This window comes from Phocoena phocoena, chromosome 19 (assembly GCF_963924675.1).
Source record: "Phocoena phocoena chromosome 19, mPhoPho1.1, whole genome shotgun sequence".
Classification (NCBI taxonomy): Eukaryota; Metazoa; Chordata; class Mammalia; order Artiodactyla; family Phocoenidae; genus Phocoena; species Phocoena phocoena.
In genome coordinates, this window is record NC_089237.1 from 8,664,524 (window position 1) to 8,683,703 (window position 19,180).

General features: G+C 54.4%; 1 protein-coding gene across 1 annotated transcript in view; it reads left to right on the forward strand.

Annotated features, from left to right (window-relative positions):
* SEPTIN9 (septin 9) overlaps positions 1-6,291 on the forward strand; it is a 77,777-nt gene extending 71,486 nt beyond the window's left edge. Inside the window, exons 7-10 of the mRNA XM_065896354.1 lie at positions 848-943; positions 1,241-1,337; positions 4,996-5,047; positions 6,156-6,291. Coding sequence (XP_065752426.1) covers positions 848-943; positions 1,241-1,337; positions 4,996-5,047; positions 6,156-6,291 — 381 coding nt within the window. The remainder of the gene's footprint in view (positions 1-847; positions 944-1,240; positions 1,338-4,995; positions 5,048-6,155) is intronic.
* Positions 6,292-19,180: the final 12,889 nt, after the last annotated feature.

Consider the following 19,180-nt stretch of genomic DNA (forward strand, 5'->3'; position numbering starts at 1 on the left):
TCTGCCACTGTCCCACTCTGGGCCGCTGTCCGAGCAGGAGGGTGAGCCCTGGGCCGCTTCTTCCTAACAGGGCCACATGTCAGAACCACCTGGGGAACTTGAAAAACCCAGGTGCCTGGGCCCCCGCAGAGCCTCCGCCTCAGTGGGCGTGAGCAAGGAGGCCCCTCAGTCTAATCCCCAAAGCTCCGCCCTCCTCACCGGCCCCCCCCCCCCCACACCAAACCACCCCGCGGGCCTCCGCTCACAGCCCAGGTGCCAGGGATTTTCCCAGCATGCTCGGGGAGGACGGTGTCCTGGTAATGGGTGTGTCTGGAGGAAAAAGGAACGAGAGAGCTCCCAAAGCTGCCCATAGGCATTTGCGCTCAGGGCAGAAGTGACAGTTGTTCACCGGGATGTTATCACTGAACGTCATCCATATGGGTAGCTGTCGCTGCAAAGGGTGGTGACGGTTTAACACAAGCAGGTGCACCTGTGCAGGATGGTGAGCTGCAGTGAGAGGCTTTCCAGGTAGAGCTCAGGGAGGGGAGGATTCGGAAAGCCTGAGTGATTTTCTTTGGGGTGTGATGAGCTGGGGGACAAGGACAGGGAGATACCCGGAACAGAGACCCGGGTCCCTTGGGCGGCTGCGGTCTCTCCTGGCAGGCAGGTCTGCAGCTGCCCCTCCTCCACTTGGGAGGCACAAGAACTGAAGAGTAGCAGTGTCACCAGCCCCCCAGAGCCCACCCCTGATCCCGAGCCTGGGGCCACTCACTTCGTGGAGGTTGTGGCATGAGCAGATCCCCCAAAGCTGGGTTTGTCCAGCTTGCTGCGTGGACGGTGCCCGCATCTCTCCCCTCTGGACCCCCAGATCACCGCAGACCTGCTGTCCAACGGCATCGACGTGTACCCCCAGAAGGAGTTTGACGAGGACTCAGAGGACCGGCTGGTGAACGAGAAATTCCGAGTGAGTGGACCGACCAGGATGCTGTTCCCAGAGGCCTCTCACGTCCTGCTAGAGGACATGGGTGGGGGTCTTCCCACCCCATCCAGGGTGTGCTGGGAAACGGGTGGGAAGGCCTTGAGCCATGAGAACGTTATTTTCTGGGCTAGGAGGAGTCGGTGCCGGTGTTCACATGCAACCTTCTCAGGCCAAGGGTCTTAGTGCTGGGGGCCTGGACTCCGGGCAGCTCCACCCAGGGGCCCAGGGAGTGGACTGGCCTTTGCACGCTCGCGTGACCAACGCTGCCTGCCCTTTCCCCAGGAAATGATCCCGTTTGCCGTGGTGGGTAGTGACCATGAGTACCAAGTGAACGGGAAGAGGATCCTTGGAAGGAAAACCAAATGGGGCACCATTGAAGGTAATCGCTGAGCTGATGTCTGGGGCCTCCAGACAGGTCAGAATAAAAGTTGCTTCTGCTGACTGGGAGCTGCGTTCATCTATTGCATTGCCCACCTAGCCATGGCGAGGGGTCCCATGGTTACCGCTCGGCTGGGGGGAAATGAGGGGGCAAGTGGCTCGTCTGGGGCCCACAGCCGTTAGCTGACGGAGCTGCACCTCCACTCCCATCTCCCATGGGCGGGGAAATATCCAGGGAGGAAGGAGGTATGACGGGCACTGTCAAGTTCTAGGTCCTGGTGCTGGGGTTTCACAGGCGTGCTGTGTGACCCTGGACAAATCACCCCGCCTCTCTGGGCTTAGGAAAGGGCTGGGCTATAGCTCTGTCCAGCTGAGAGCCAGATGCCCTCCCCACTTGCCACCCCCAGAAGTTCCTGGGATCCCAGTCTTAGTGTTCTGGGGCTGCTCTGACAAGCCAGCACAGTCTGGGTGGCTTAAAACAGAAGTTTATCCTCCGAGTTTTGGAGGCCCTGAGGGAGAATCTGTTCCCTGCCGCCCTCCTGGTGGCTGCCCGCTGTCCTTGGCATCCCTTGGCTTGTAGACGCATCACTGCAATCTCTGCTCTGTCTTCGCACAGCCTTCCTCTGTGTGCCTGTGTCTTTCTTTCCCTCTTCTTATAAGAACACTTGTCACTGGCCTTAGGGCCCACCCTAAATCCAGGATGACCCCCTCTTGAGATCCTTACTTTAATTATACCTTCAAAGACTTTTTCCAAATAGGGTCCCATTCACAAGTTCCCAGGGTTGGGAGTTGGACGTTGTTTGGGGGACACAGTCCAACCCACTACGGTGGCCATGACCCTGGCTGGGGTGGACCTGGGCATTTCTTTACCCCCACCCCCACCCCGTTCCGTTCTCCCTCTTTAGAACAGAGTAAGATAGGCCATTTCGCTCCTTGTTCACTTGGCTGAAAGGCCCAGCGTAGAGAAGGAAGCAGAAAATCCAGCAGTTGCTTTCAGCTCCAGCTGCTGCCACCCCAACCCATGCCCAGCTCACGACCTTGGGCATGTCCCTTCATCCCCCAGGGCCCCTGTTTTCACCATCTGTAAAGTGGGTACCATATGCCAAGAGTTTAATCAAATGAGAGAATGTCTCAGGGGCCATTGGAGCTTTGGGCCAGCAGATACTTTTAAGTAACTGATATAAGGAAAATGATACAATGGAGCGCTCCCAGCCTGGCTCATTTTACCTGGGTTAATTGTTAAGTTCCTTTACCTCCCTGACCCACCTGCGCCGTCTCAATGAGGCTTCACCCTGGGCTCATCCCGCCTTGGCCCCACCTCTTCCGTTTCCTCTCTTCCTGAAATATTGCTGTTTAGGAACCTTTTTGTGAAGGTATGTTTTGGAGGGTGGAGAAGTTCGGGATAAGAAAGGGCCAATGGGGGGCGGGGGGGACTTCCCTGGTGGTCCAGTAGTTCTCTGCGCTTCCACTGTAGGGTGCTCGGGTTCGATCCCTGGTCGGGGAAGCAAGATCCGGCACGCAGCCCCCAAAAAAATAAAAAAAAGAAAGGGCCAATGGGGACCTGGGAGGGGCAGGGAAGGGCAGCCCGGCAGCTGACAGGCCTCTGCTGCCCCCTGGCGGCCAGCTAGGGCCCTGCAGGCAGGCGGTAAAGGAAATTGTCAGGAAAGGAGCGAGGCTGGTTATCCGTGTCCCCCTCTCCTGCTCTGGCCCGGATACCACGCATTGAATGACCTGTGCGTTGTCGTGGTGCCACCAGCTCACATTGAGGGTGGTGATGAGAAACAGCCCCATGGAGCCTGTAAAGACAGTGGTGGGGTGGTGGTTCTCACATCCCAGCAGCCTTCATGAGGCCCTAGAGGGAATTTCTGCCCTATCTTAGAATAGTTGAACTTCCCCAGGGCCTGGTGGACTTTTTTTTTTTTTTTTTTGATCTCTGGGACCTTGTGAATTGGGAGCTGGCCAGAGAGCTGGCCACTCTGTGCTGGCCGTCAGCCAGAATTATTAAGTGCTTCTCCTCATCCCCACCCCCACCAGTCCTAGTTCTTTGTTCTTCCTCTGACTTGGTGTCCAGCAGCGTCCTGAGGTACTTTGCTCATCCTTGGAAGCCTCCTGAAATGTTTTAAGAGGTAGGCAGGTGTCATAAAGCACACAGTTAACTCATTTAATCCTCTCGTGTCCCTGACAGGTGGGTGGCATTATTATCCCCATTTTACAGATGAGGAAACTGAGGGTCAGAGAAGCCAGAATAACTGACCTAAGCCAGGAAGCGGCAGAAACACACTCGCTCCAGGTTCAGAGCTCTGTTCTTCCCACCAGCTCTCACTGCTTCTCCAAGTTAGATTAAAAGGCTGCGTCAGGGGCTTCCCTGGTGGCGCAGTGGTTGACAGTCCGCCTGCCGATACAGGGGACACGGGTTCGTGCCCCAGTCCGGGAAGATCCCACATGCCACGGAGCGGCTGGGCCCGTGAGCCATGGCCGCTGAGCCTGCGCGTCCGGAGCCTGTGCTCCGCAGTGGGAGAGGCCACAGCAGTGAGAGGCCCACGTACTGCAAAAAAAAAAAAAAAAAAAAAAAAGCTGCATGAGAGTCAGCCAGCAGAATATTCTAGTGTGGGCACAGCCCTGCAGGGGCGGGGGGTGGGGGAGAAAGGAGGGCAGGGGTGTGGAGGGCAGAGCCCAGGCAAGAGGCAAGTGAAATCCAATAGGAGCAGTGGAGGCCCTGCCTGCCAGCTCACCAACCCTTTAAGCTTCAGAAAGGCCCTGCTGCTCTGGGATGGGGAAGCCTGGACCAGGGAGCCAGGCCTCACGGGCTGTGGAACCCGGGCAGATCTCTTTTGCTCTCTGAGCCCCATCTTCCTACAAGCACAGAAGAGGAACCTTAGTCGCTATCCCGTAGGGTGTGTGAAGGCCGGATTAAGTCCCCCGGGCTGGACGCCTCCACAGAATAGCAGAGAATAGCCTCTCCTTCTGCCTTCTCTGCCCACCTCCCTCAGTCCAAGTAATGCCACTCACCACCCTTTAAAAGGTGTGCTAGCGCCTGCTGACCGCACAGCAGGCAGAGTGTTCCCACGTAGTTCTGGACCGTGGCGGTAACTACCGCCAACCTCAGCCCCAAGGCACTACCTGCACGCTCCAGGGTTCCCGTGGGGGCCCGGGGACCCCTCCCTGCCCTCTTCCCGCGTCCCCAGAGCTATCCGCTGCTCTGCAGCTTGTCGGTGTGGGAGGCTCTCGTGTGTCCTCGTGCACACCTTCCCCAGGCAGCGTACGGCTCAGTTCTGCTGGTTCTTGAGCTCCGTGGAAACAGTCACCCCCGGTGCCTGGCCTGTACGCGGCTGTCCTTGTGTGTGTCCTGAGCACGTGGGGGAGAAGTCCCAGCCCTGATTCCTGCCTCATTCCGTTCCCAGCCCCCCTCTCGTCTTCCGGTCTCCCCTGGGACATCCCCCCCCCGTCCCCCCGGCATAGCAGCCGCCCCACCGCCACCGCCTGCTTGGCCTAGCGCTCCCCCCCGCGGCCGTCTTGGCCGGGTTACGGCGCCATCTCCCTGCTAGAGCCAAGGTGCCCACGGCTCCCCTGTGCGCGGTGGACCCCTCCTCCGCTTGCCTGCCCAGCATTGGGGGAACGGGGCTTTGCCTGACGTTAAAGCCCCTTCTGTCTCTCCGCAGTCGAGAACACCACGCATTGTGAGTTTGCTTACCTGCGGGACCTCCTCATCAGGTGAGAGCCGGGCTGGTGCTGACAGCGCCGGAGGGGCCTCCATCGGGGCCGAGGGAGGGGTGGGACCGGGCGGAGGTCTTGAGCAGCAGCCGGCATGGCCCCCCGCATCTGCCTGCCTTCCCGGGAGGGACCTCGGAGGCCCATTTTCTAAAACACCTTCTTGGAAATGAAGCAAGAAGTGAAATTCCTTTCTGCTTCTACTTGGAAAGGGTTGAGTCTGCATCGTCGCAGCCTGAGTCCGTTAGATTCAGGGCCCCCGGAGGTCTCGTACGCTGGGCGTGTGTTGGGGGGTTCCCAGCTCCCATCCCCGTGTCCTCTGAACTGGTGGAGGCCCCTGTTCAGTTTCCTTGAGCCCAGGCAAGGAGTAGCCCGTCCTCCGCCCATTCGCGAGGGTGCCAGGTGGGTGGGTCTGGGCCTGGGCAGGTGAACAGAGAAGGTAGGGGCTCCCACCAGGGTACCAGGGGCTCCCAGCTTCTCAGCCAGCAGGATGGATGCTAGGGACAATGTCAATAGGAGGAACGGGACCGTCTCTCGCGGCCTCCAGGTTGGGGGGCTCTGGCTTCCAGGAGCAGCCCTGCCATGCTGGAAAGCCTGGCTGAGGAAGGACGCCCACCTTGGGCCCTTTTGACACGCCCTTTCCAAATCTCTCCTGCTGAGCTGCAGAGAAGGGAAGGTTGAACACAGGACTAGCGGGGTGCCAGCGTCCCCAACCCCGGCCGCCTGCCGCAAGCCGCTGCCCCTTACCTGCCAGCACACCTGGCTGCCGGCCTGGCTCTTCTAAACTGGAGCAGGGATGCTCCAGCCCTGCGCACTGCCCGGGGGCCTCTGCACTCACCCCTGTCCCTGGACTGGCCACTGGGTTGACACAGAGAAAGGGGGACATGTTAGAACACATGGTCCAGAGAGCAGCTGGGGTTGCCCTGGAGACCCCCCCCCCCCGCCACACACCCCTGCCCAGGCTTGGTCTATCTTGGTCTATCACTGGGGGACCCCCGGGAGCCAAGCAGTGGGGATTGGGGGTGGGGAGGGCAGGCCGAGTGAGCAGGGCCAGCCTCCTGCCCTCGCCCGTGGCCCTCCTTGAGACCCACCCCCCCCCGGCCCCTCCCAGGACACACATGCAGAACATCAAGGATATCACCAGCACCATCCACTTCGAAGCCTATCGCGTGAAGCGTCTGCATGAGGGCAGCAGCGCTGTGGCCAATGGTGTCGAGGAGAAGGCTCCAGAAGCCCAGGAGATGTAGACACCGCCTGTCCCGGGACCCCGCCCCGAGTCTTTTCCGTCTCCCCCCACCCTCCCCCCACCCACCTGCCCCGTTTTATTTTATATAATTTTCTCCATGTGTCCTCCATCTCCGCCCCTTTACACCTGCCAAGTAACAAGATGACAAGTGCCCTCTGAGTATGTTTGTCATTAGCCCGCTGACTATGGGGACCCGGGCTGGGGGGGGGTCCTCGGAGTGGAGGCCGGCTCTCTGGCCGTCCCTGAGGTCCAGGAGGGGCGGGAGGACCACTGACTCAGTCCTGACCCTGCCCCGGGGCCGGAGGAGTGGCCTCCAGCTCTTGGTGCCCCTCGGACACAGCCTCTGCGGCGTGGCAGGGTGGTGCCCGTGGGAGGATGGAGCCATCCTCGTGGACCTGGAGCCCCTGCCTGCCTCTGCCTCCCCACATGGCCCTGGCCGTAACTCAGAGCACCCCACCCCGCCCCTAGGGGAGAGCAGTTCATTCCACGAGACCCAAGTTGCCAATTGCTTTAGATGCAGCGAGGCCATTGGCTGCTGCCCGCCCACCTGCCTGCGCACCTGTCCTAGAGCAGGAAGTGCCTTTATCTCAGCCGTCCTCGCGAGCCAGCAGCTCTCCCCCGCTGTCCCCTTGGACGAGAAATTGGGACAAGTTGGAGAGAGGGAGGTGTGTCTTCATCTCCCCTCGTGTCCCACCCACCCCCCACTGGGATTTGATTGAGGATTCAAAGGAAGAGGAAAGGTGCACCCCACCCGCCTGAGTTTTGGGGAAGGTCCGGTGAGAATCTGAAGGGAGGAGGTACTGGCAGGTGCCCAAAGGAAGTGGGCCACGGGGACCATGGCTGGGGACGCTCAGAGTGGCCCTTGTGGCCTTGGTGGCTGCCCTGCCCCACCCCGTGTGACTGGGGAAGCCTGTGTCTCTCTGTTTAGACATCCATTGGGCCCAAGATGCTCTGGTTAGTGAATGCCCAGTTGGGCACCCCAGATGCACACGGCCCTCCCGCCCAGGCCGTGCTGATGCCGCCGCCAGGGAGGTGGGAGGCCAGGGAAGCCTGACTTTGTGTTGCCCTAAGTTTGCCTGGGCCTCTGTTCACCTCCCCCCGCACCCTGGAGCCCATCGTAATGACCCCAAGGAGGGATTGGCCGGGGGTCAGGTGTGCATGGCCCACTGCTGGGGTGCAGAGCGGGCTTCACGTCTGCACGGCTCAGGCCTGTGAGCTTAGACACGGGGAGACGCACGGCCATCTGCAGACCCCTGGCTTGGGGAGAAATGTGGGAGGAGTGGGTGCAGACTGACCTGACATGTGCGCGCGTGCGTGCGTGCGAGTGTCGTCGCTTTGCGTGTTTGCTCCCTCCCCACCCAAGAGAGGAAGGACCCCTTAGCGAAACAGTTTACTTGCCGACTTGCCATTTTTGCCAAAACCAAGAGGTTGAAGGACGCGTCTGTCTCCAGCGTCGGGGTCGCAGCCTCCGTCCCGGGATGCCTTCGCTTTCCTTGTCTGTAGCCAGATTTTGAAACATTGTTAGTTTCCCTGGGATCTGTTCCACAGTGGCCTTTCGCTATGTGCCTCTTGAGAAATTCGTCTCTTTTTGTATAAATAACAAAGTGTTGAAAATGTATTTCCTGAAATAAATGTTCCAAATGCAAACCCAGGAGGCTCTGGAGTGGGGATTTTTTTTCTCTTTTCTGACCCCGGAAGAGCAGATGACTGTGGACATAGCATGAAAGTGATCGCTGGGGAGCTGTTTAATCTCCTTTCCCGGGGTGGGGGGGGGGAAGAAAGGTTTCAGGGACTTAGAAGCACGGATTTAAGGGGATGATTGAAAAGAGAACGGAGAATCTTAATTTATTCATCATAAAGAGGCTTTGCAGGGTTTCCACAGGGCAGTGCTGTGAGCTGTTTCTATTACTGTATCCCTGGAAATGTTTTTCTTGTTAAAATTGAAATCTATCGCAGGGAGCTCTATGAGCTGGTCGATATTTGACAATAATTTCATACCAATTTATTCCAAGAGAACTTGGCCCCCAAAAGACTAGACTATAAGAGGCTGCCATGCGAGGTTTTCTCTGCATCCTGAGAGCCGGAGAGTGAGGCTGGGGGTCCGGGTCCAGATTCTTAGCTATGCACAGTCCTCACCAGCCCCTTTCTCCCTCGTGGCAGGGTGGCCTGGGGCTGCTGTCACAAATCACCACAAACTGGGGGGGGGGGCGTAAAGCAACAGAAATGGATTCTCTCATAGTCTGGAGGCCAGACGTCCAAGGTCATGGTGTGGGCAGAGCCGGGCTCCCTCTGAAGGTCCAGGGAGGAGCCTTCCTGCCTCTTCCCAGCTTCAATGGCTGCATCACTCCAGTCTCTGACTCCTTCACGGGACCTCTGTGTCTCTCTGTCTCTCATTGGATCTCGGGCCCACCCTAATCCAGGGTGACCTCATCTCGGTCCTTATCTTAACATCTGCAAAGACCCTGTCTCCAAATAAGGCCGCATTCTGAGTTTCCAAGTGGACATGAATTGGGGGAGTCAGGGGTCACGGTTCAACCCACGATACCCCCCATGCCTGCCCATACCCCGTCTCAGGCTTCAGGACAAGTCAGGCAGCCGAGGTGGGGAGCAAGAAAGCCCTGAATTGGGACTCTGGTGACTTGGGCTCGAGGCTCTGCCACCAGTGAGTCGGTGGCCTCAGGGTTGTCTCAGCCCCTCGGGGCTCCCCGGGCCTTTCTGTCAGGCAGGTTGGCTCACTCTGGAGAAGACAAGTGGATTTCATCTCCAAATGAGCCGGTGGGCAGTGGCCACACGGAGCCTCTACTTCCAGGATCCGAGGCATGTCATCGACGCCCACGTCTGCTGTGGGCTCAGGAGGGGAGGGGAGGGGAGGGGAGGGGAGGGTTGGCCCACGCGCGGGGCTGCGACCCTGCTGGCCAGCATCTGAAGGCGCTCCTGGCTCTGCCGGCTTTGCCCAGTCCCTCGGTTCCTCATCTGTAGCTCTTGGCAGTTCCTGCACTTGAAGCCCCAATTCCTCCTCCAGACTAAAACCATCCCCGTTGCCGCCTCTGCTGGCCATGCCTGTCCAGCAGCTTCTCTCTCTGTGGCCCTGACCCTCCGGGGCTGACACCGGCTCCAAGCCGTGCACCTCCTCCGAGGGGCCTGCTTACCATGTCCAGCCGGCTCCCTGACCCTTACACTGCTGTCACCTCGATAGCCTGCCTGACTCCGGGACCAAGAAGGGCCCGGGCCATCACCTCCGCCCAGCTCATCTGCACCTCCCATCCAAGGGCAGCCCAGGAAGGCCCAGTGATGAGTTCTCCTGCCTTCTACCCAACCAATCAAATCCCCTGCTGTAGATCCAGGTGACTGAATGTCCCAGTTTGCCTGGGAATGAGGGGTTTCCAAAGACACAGTACTTCCCGTGCTAAAACCAGGGAGATCCTGGGAAGACTAAACGAGTTTGTCCCTGCGTAGACCCCGCACCACCTTCTCCTGACCCTTGGAGCCCCGGCCTCAGGCTCTCTGGCCCAAGGGGCTCCTAAAGGACCTCAAGATCCAGGCTGGGCTGTCGCCAAGAAGTCCCAGGGGGATGAGCCACAGCCTCCTGCTGGCCTGAGCACCTGCTTGGGGGGAGGGGGGTGGTGGGATGTCCCAATGGGGCTGCAAGGCCCAGGTGTCCTGTGTCACCTCCTCCCCTGCTCTGGGCTGCAGTGTTTGGACAAGTCAGAAAATCAACAGGTAGCCTTTGGGTTTGCCCAGACCTACTTTGCCTCGTATGCATCCGGCGTGGACCCAAGGCAGGTAGGCTCCACCTGGGGAGGAAGCCAGAGAGAAATCAGCCAACTCGGGGCTCTCCTTTCGGATCTGTATTTATGGATGCACCCCTCCCATTTGTAAACACTACTTTCCGACTACAGAGTTAGCACGTACAACATAGGCCATCCGGAAAATGCCAGACAAGAAGGCCCCAAGGGCCCGATGGTTATGTATTGTCCGTGGTGCTAAGTGCTGGATGGAGAACTTCGGGGCTGCAGGGTCATATAACGGGGGGACCCAACCCATTCTGAGGCGGCATCAGGAAGGTCCTCCTCTGTGCAAAGGTCTGAGACACGAGGGAGCTCAGAGTTGGAGGCACCAGGAGGCCAGAGAGGCTGGAAGGTGGGGAGAGGTCGGGGTCCAGGCCACGATGGGGGCCGATTCTCTCCCAGGCCAAGCACTGCGGGGTGAGCGCCCGCCTGCACCAGGCTCTCCTCCCCGCACCCCTGGAGGGGGGACTCATCCTCTCACAGGTCCGGCCAGCCAGAGCCTCTGCCCCGCACTCCCAGGACTGGCTCCGGGGCCACGCCTGCTACAGGCCATCCTCCACGCTCGGGGGCCTGGCCAGCCCCTTGAGGGTCCTGTGGGCAGCGCTGTCCAGCTGCGCAGCCGCTGCTTCCCCGGCAAGCAGGGGGTTCCGCTTGGCCTTGGAGAAATCACAGCTGCAGGAATGCCAAGACGCGGCGGAGAAAACATCTTCCTTCCAGTTCAGAGAGGACGACTGTAAATCATGAGACTAAAAAGGGAGTGTAAATAATTAAAGCTGCAGAGTGAGTGGGTCTTGAACCGTCTGCATGATTTAAAAACTAATTACTTGGAGAGTCTGCCCTGCCAGCGAGCTGCTGCCCGTCGCCCACCACGCCACCGCCTCCTCTCCATCCACCCCTCCCCTTTACTCCCCCTCTTCCCCCTCCCCCTCCCCGCTCTTGGGTAGCAGGGGCGCAGTCATCAAGCAGTCCCGGCACATGGAGATGAGCCACGGCCTCTCTACCTCCCTGATTAGTAACGTCATCAGAGCCCGTTCCAAGGAAAAATATTAAGTCCCCTGAAGGACACAGCCGTGTGGAGTGACCACGTGGGAGGGATGCCATCCAGCAGGGGCTGAGTCTAGGGCCAGGACACTCAGGAAACCCCAGGGGTGACTTCGCCGGCCCAGCCAGTGTGGGTACCACTTAGAATCAGCCTCTGCCTCCTCCCATCAGGGGCCGCATGGGGGGTGGGGTTTGGGGATGCGCACCAGATGGCATCCTTCTCAGCCTCGTCCTGGCTGGGCATCTTCAGAATTTCTTACCTTCAGAACATCCTTGGCTAGAATGGTGGGTGCCAGGGGCTGGGGCAGCGGGCAAGGGGGAGTGTTTAATGGGGACAGAACTTCAGTTTGGGAAGAGAAAACGTTCAGGGGGAGGATGGCGGTGATGGTTGCACAACAGCACAAATGTGCTTAATGCCACTGAGCTGTACAGTTTTACATGGCTGAAGTGGTAGATTTTATGTTATGTGTAGTTTACCACAATTTGCAAAATGAGTGTTAAAACAAAATGTCTGTGTCTCAGCCCCACTGGGCCTGGAGCAGGCCCGTCTCTCAGCGGCGGATGTGGCTCCAGGTGTACTCCTTGGGTGATGGGGGTGCAGGGAGGGGGCCCCTGCACCTCGGCAGGATGTGGTGTGAGAGCGGAGGGGGGCCTGTCCCGGAGTAAGAAGCAGCCCAAGTCCGTGAGGGCCTTGGGAGAGGCTGCTGAGAGCAGGGCTGGCCAAACCACGGGGTCCCTGGAAGGCACAGAGAGATTGAGGGAGTGGGAGGGGTGACTGGGTGGGGTGTGAGGGGTGGGGGGTGAATAGGCACCTCCCAGCCGAGTTCCTAGGGCTGCCAGATTCAGTGAACAGAAATGCAGGACGCCCAGTTAAATCTGAATCTCAGATAAGTCACAAATGATTATTATTATTATTTTTTTTTAGTATATGTATGTTCCAAATATTGCAGGGGATTTACACTACACTATTTTTCATTATGTGTACAAAGTTCAACTTTAACCGGGTGTCCTGTGTCTTGTGTTGTGAACCAAGTTTTGGGTGTGACTTCTGTGAAAGAGCTCTGATAAGAGGGGTGAGGAGGTCTGGGTTCTGACATGACAGAGGGCTCCTGGGGGACGCTGAGCTGGCTGGTTTGGCCTCTTGTGACTATAAGGTCATGTATGTGCAGGAAAGACAGTGTGTATTGGGTGCGGGTTAAGGTGTGTGTGGGCAGTCTCTCTTGTCCTGAGCTGTATCTAATGCTGGGTTTTAAAATAAAATGTGGGGCTTCCCTGGTGGCTCAGTGGTTAAGAATCCGCCTGCCAATGCAGGGGACACGGGTTCGATCCCTGGTCCGGGAAGATCCCACATGGGGCGGAGCAACTAAGCCCGTGTGCCACAACTACTGAGCCTGCGCTCTAGAGCCTGCATGCCACAACTACTGATGCCCACGGGCCACAACTACTGAAGCCGCGTGCCTAGAGCCCGTGCTCTGCAACAAGAGAAGCCACCGCAACGAGAAGCCTGCGCACCGCAATGAGGAGTAGCCCCCGCTCGCCGCAACTAGAGAAAAGCCCACGCGTGACAACAAAGACCCAATGCAGCCAAAAATAAAATAAACAAAGATAAAATAAAGGGCTTCCCTGGTGGCGCAGTGGTTGAGAGTCCGCCTGCCGACGCAGGGAACACGGGTTCGCGCCCCGGTCCGGGAACATCCCACATGCCGCGGAGAGGCTGGCTCCGTGAGCCATGGCCGCTGAGCCTGCGCGTCCGGAGCCTGTGCTCTGCAACGGGAGAGGCCACAACAGTGAGAGGCCCGCGTACTGCAAAAAATTAAAATTAAAAAAAAAAGATAAAATAAATATTTTAAAAAGTTAAAAATAAAATAAGATAAAATGTAACCCACAAATCTGGTTATAACACACAAGAGAACTGGAAAACAGTACAGAGGTTCCTTAAAAAACTAAAAATAGAGCTACCATATGATCCAGCAATCCCACTCCTGGGCATATATAACACGTACCTGGAAGAGACGAACGCTCTAATTCGAAAAGATACATGCACACCAATGTTCATAGCAGCACTATTTACAAAAGCCAAGACCAGGAAGCAACCTAAGTGTCTATCAACAGATGAATTGATAAAGAGGATGTGGTATATATATACAATGGAATATTACTCGACCATAAAAATGAATGAAATAATGCCATTTGCAGCGACATGGATAGGCTTAGAGCTGATCATACTAAGTGAAGTAAGTCAGATAAAGAAAGACAAATATCTTAGGATATCACTTATATGTGGAATCTAAAAAATAGTACAAAAGAACTTATTTACAAAACAGAAACAGACTCACAGACAAAGAAAAACTGGTTACCAAAGGGGAAGGGAGGGGAGGGATAAATTGGGAGTATGGGATTAACAGATACACACTACTATATATAAAATAGATAAACAACAAGGTCCTACTGTAGAGCACAGGGAACTATATTCACTATCTTGTCATAACCTATAATGGAAAAGAACTGAAAAAAAGAATATAGATATATCTATATACTATATCTATATATGTGTGTATAACCAAATCACTTTGCTATACACCTGAAACTAATACAATATTATAAATCAACTATACTTCAATTTAAAAAAAAAAAAAGCAAGAGAACTGAGCTGCCTGGTGGAAGGAGGGCACAAGGGCCCAGCCCCCCACCTGCCTGTCCCTACCCAGCCCACCCGCCCCGAAGGCTCTAGGGGAGGATCCTTCCTTGCTTCTTCCAGTTTCTGGTGGCTCCTGGCGTCATGTGGCTTGTGGCAGCGCCGCTTCAGTCTCTGCATCTGTCTACGCTGTGTGTCTCACCTCTTCTCATAAGAACACCTGTCGTTGGATTTAGGGCCCCCGAATCCAGTACTACTGCCTCTTGACTTAACTAAGTACATCTGCAATGACCCTATTTCCAAATAAGGTCACATTCTGAGATTCCGGTAGACGTGAATTTTGGGGGACACCGGCCGACTACACTCATCATAGGCTCCAAGACTCCTGCACTAGAGCAGACGCCTCATGAGGGCAGAAGCCTGTTGGACCCGTGGAAACGTCATAGGATTTCATTTAAAGGTGCCTAGAAGGCCACTTCCTTAGGGGCTAGGATGGTTTAGAGGGGGCCGACGTGTAGGCGCTGGTCTTGAGAAGCAGGCAAGGACCCAGTGTGGGGCTGGGCTCTGCTTGGCAGCCCTTCAGGAGCAGCTGTGACCCGAACCTCTCCCCGACCCTCCCACATGTGACCTGCTTCCTTGCATGTCATTTATTTTTTTTGGCCACACCAGGTGGCATGCGGGATCTTAGTTCCCTGGCCGGGGATCGAACCCATGCCCCATGCAGTGGAAAAGCGGAATCCTAACCACAGGACTGCCAGGGACTTCCCTGCATGTCATTTTTTATTTACTCCATGTATCGTGTGTAAAAAAACAGTAGTATGTAAAATAGATATATTTTCCCTGGAAAAAGAACCTGCCCCTTCCTCCATCAGGCCATGACTGTGAGGGGCTGTCAATCTAATATGCAGGTGAGCTGCGTCTGGGCTTTGACGAAGTTTTAGGTTCACCTCCCCACTCACTTTAAATGTTTTGAAGGTGGGATCAGGTCTAAGGGCTTGGAGACAGCATGAAAAGCATAATGTGTGTCAATATGAACAATGTAGGCGGGACACACCTGTATGTAGCTGGTGTGTCTGGGGCCACCGAGGATATGAACATGGTATGTGGAGGGGGGACGTGATATTCAACAGGAGACCGCTGGCGTGCAGAGATGGGTGCTAATTCTCAGGGGAGGAGAGAACTTATCCTTGAAACTTTAGATGGTACAGGTGGGAATGCTGAAAATAATGATGGAGACCGGCCTGAATCCAGTGCCTTCAGAGACCCTGGAAAAATTCTCAGTATTTCCAAAACAGTTGGCTACAGGCCACTGCTGCTTCTACGTACAGGAAGTCCGCTACATACGAACCTTCAAGTTGCGAACTTTCAAAGGTGCGAACGTGCCTTCGCACGTCCAATCACGTAAGTTAGTTTACACGTCCGGCGCGCATTGTCACGTGCGTGCGTCCTCTACAAGTGGCTGTGCTTTGTGTACTTTACTGTACAGTACTGTATAGAGCACAGTCGCGCAGTATCTTTATTTCAAGCCCAGGATGTCCGGAAGCAAGCGTAAAAGCAGTGGTGATGTAGCTGGGACTACTGTACTTTTCAAGGTTCTGTACTGTGAGATTAAAAATGTTCTCTTTATTTTTGTGTGTTTGTTTTTTATGTGTGATTTGTGTGAAGAGCATTGTAAACCTATTACAGTACGGTACTATATAGCCGATTGTGTTAGTTGGGTACCTAGTCTAACTCTGTTGGACTTATAAACAAATTGAACTTATAAACGCGCTCTCGGAACGGAACTTGTTCGTATGCAGGGGACTTACTGTAGTCAAAAAGGGCCAACATCCCAGTTCTGCCTGCAAAGCCTAGCGCAGGCTGCAGTGTCCCCCACAGGATTTGCTATTACAGAACAGAAACTTCACTGGTCCTGGCCCATCTCTGCATTCCAGCGTTGCCCGTAATGGGGGCTCCCGAAGCCCCACTCAGCTCCCTGCCAGACTTCCCACCGAGCATTTTGGCTTTTGTCAGCTCGAGACAGCCCTTGAAAACTGTGGAAGCTGAGGGGGTGTGTGTCTAATAAAGTTGGAACTCTGTAATTTAGCAATTACTGCAACCCACACGTGTAATTTAGGGGGTTCTTGTAATTCTTCTTCGTACTCGCTCTTCTAAAAAATATGCTGCTTTAATAGTTTTCTCTTTTAACGCCCCGAACCAAGGCTGGCATTTGCCATCCCCACCCCCAGTCGGCTGCAGAGCACACAAAAGTGCAGATCGAGGTCTGTGCTTTTCCGAGATTAGAAAGGTTAATGGAAAGTTCAGTGGCTCCCAAAGGAAACCGAACTTGCTCTTTGCAACCGTGCCTTCCTCCGAAGCTCTGAATTCACCTAGTTTGATCATCGGTGTGGATGGAAGCCCGCTGAAAGGTGTAATCTGCCCATCTCCCCAGGTTCTATTATTCAGCCAGTCCCTTTACTGCTCCCTGACGCACTGAGTGCCCCACTTCTGTTCCTCTCTCTCTCTCTTTGTTTTTGGCTGCGCCACGGGTTCTTAGTTCCCCAACAAGGGATTGAACCTGCACCCTCGGCAGTGAAAGCGCGGAATCTTAACCACTGACCTGTAGAGAATTCCTGCTCCTCTCTTTGCATTCATGTGATTAGCTGTTTATTTGTTTATTAAAAAAAATTTTTTTTTAGATTTATTTATTATTTTTGGCTGCATTGGGTCTTTGTTGCTGTACGCGGGCTTTCTTCAGTTGCGGCGAGCGGGGGCCGCTCCTCGTTGCGGCGCTTCTCATTGTGGTGGCCGCTCCTGCCGCTGAGCACGGGCTCTAGGCGCACGGGCTCCAGTACTTACTGCGCTCGGGCTCAGTAGTTGTGGCACGTGGGCCTCAGTAGTTGTGGCACACAGGCTTAGTTGCTCCGTGGCATGTGGGATCTTCCCGGACCAGGGATGGAACCCATGTCCCCTGCATTGGCAGGCAGATTCTTAACCACTGTGCCACCAGGGAAGCCCCGCTGTTTATCTTAGAAATATTTTTTGGGGGGAAACTCCATGTGCCAGACACTATGATCCCTATGGGGAGCCTAAGTCATAAAAGATGGGACTTTGTTGTCTGGTGGGAAAGACAGGTGACGGTATCATGACTACAGTTCCGGATGGAGTTGGCATAGAGGGCTGAGGAGCTGAGGGCATGGCACCCAAATCAGGTGGAGCTGTGCTGTGCAAAGCAGTGACGTGGGGATGCAGGAGCTGGGTTGTGAAGGATGGATAGGGGGTGAAGAGATGAAGCAGGGGAGGTGGGAGCACTCAGTTGAGGGGAAGGTGAGCCTCAGGACCTGAAGGCGTGAAGCAGCACAAGAGGATCAAAGGTGAGTAAGGAATTCCATGGAGCTGGAGGGGCGGCTGGAAGCTGGCAGGTGTGGTGGGGGCAGAACATAGGCAGGGATCATACTGTGTGAAAGCCTTGAGGGCTCGTAACAGATACGGAAGGAACCTTTCTTGTGCGCTGTGTACTTCTTGTGATTCTACTGCGATCAGCCCAGAGAACATTTAACAAAATAGTCAAACCAGTCTCCATGACCGGGGCTGCCCTTTCCCTGGAAGTGGGCGTAAGGGAATATCAGGGAGCTCACCAGGGGAGGTGCACAGACGGGTGGGAGACATCTTGCTTGGAACCAGATTGCAAAACTTTTGCCACTTGCATTGCCACGCCTAATGTCACCTTCAAAAGCATTCTTTTTTTTTTAAATAAATTTATTTTTATTTTATTTTTGGCTGCGTTGAGTCTTCGTTGCTGCGCATGGGTTTTCTCTAGTTGCAGAGAGCGGGGGCTCTTTGTTGCGGTGCACAGGCTTCTCATTACGGTGGCTTCTCTTGTTGCGGAGCACGGGCTCTAGAGCGCAGGCTCAGTAGTTGTGGCGCGCGGGCTTAGTTGCTCCGCAGCATGTGGGATCTTCCCAGACCAGGGCTCGAACCCGTGTCCCCTGCATTGGCAGGCGGATTCTCAACCACTGCACCACCAGGGAAGCCCTCAAAAGCATTCTTGACCACATATATTTGCACAGGTGTTCAAATGTTTTAGCAGCATAGGTTCCAGATGGCGGAATAACTGGGCCAAAGGGCATGCATTTATAATTTTGATATATATTGCCAAGTTATCCTCCAAAAGGGTGGACCTATATATATGCCAAAGATGGATAGGACAGATCATCTTCCTATATTCTTACTGCACTGGATGGTCTTGTTTAAAGAGTAATTTGCCAAAAAAAAAAAAAAAAAAGAAGAAGAATTTGCCAAACTGGGCTTAAACTCGTATTTTGACATTGAGATTTATTCTGTGGGAGTGCGATATAAATAGCCCTTGGGTCTTGGATGACTGGGCACCTCTGTATAGACTGAGAATTCATGAAGCCTATCAGAGCAGCTGCCATGGGATGTTCACACTGGTTATAGCCGCTATTGAAATTCTTTATGGAGTTATTTTATTTTTGGTACGTTTGACCTGCCCGTTCCTGAGATGTGTGTTGAAGTTTCCCACTGTGATTACGATTTTGTCAATTTTGAAAATTTCTAATTATATTTGCTTTACGCAGTCCATGCTATGTCATTCAGAAAGTGAAAAGGCATGTCACCCACTGGGAGAAAATATCTGCAAAACATACATCTGACAAAAGGCTTGAACCCAGGATATATAAAGACTTGCTAAAATTCGATTAAAGAACAATCCATTCAAAAGTGGGCAAAGCAACGAAAGTAAATAGTACACAAAAGAAGATCACAGGCTATAGGTACAGGTCAGTCGGCACGGCGACACCTGGGCAACGTCATTTGCCATCACATTGTAAGTGAAAACCACAAGGAGATACTGATTCACATCCAATAAAATTAAGGCTCGGATAATGGTAAGTATTGGCAAAGATGTGGAACAAAGCTCAACTCTCCTAATTTCCTGAAAGTTCCTTAATGGAGTGAAACACACGCCTGCTCTGTAAATCAGCAGTTCCATCTCTAGGTAGTTATTGGTTGTTTCTATGATCTCAGATCTGCCGTTGAGCCCATCTTGGGAATTTTTCATTTCGGTTATTTTACCTGTAATCTCTAGAATGATCTCTACTAAAACTATCTGTTGAGTGGTCACCACGTTTTCGTTAATTCTTTGAACATTGTTTCCTTTAGTTCCTTTTCTTCCCCCTCCCCCATTCAGGTTAAAAATAGTGGTAAAAGATACATAACATACAATTTGTCATTTTAACAGTTTCTCTATCCTTTAGCTCTTTGAACAGATTTCTAAGAGCTGCCTGGAAACTAACCGCAGCGTCAGGGCACAGAGCCACTGCTGTGTTTCCCCGGAAGTGGCTCGTGCTTCCCTGTTTGTTTGCAGGTCTCATAATTTTTTTATCAAAAGTGGACATTTAAAATAATACAATGCAGGAACTCTGGAT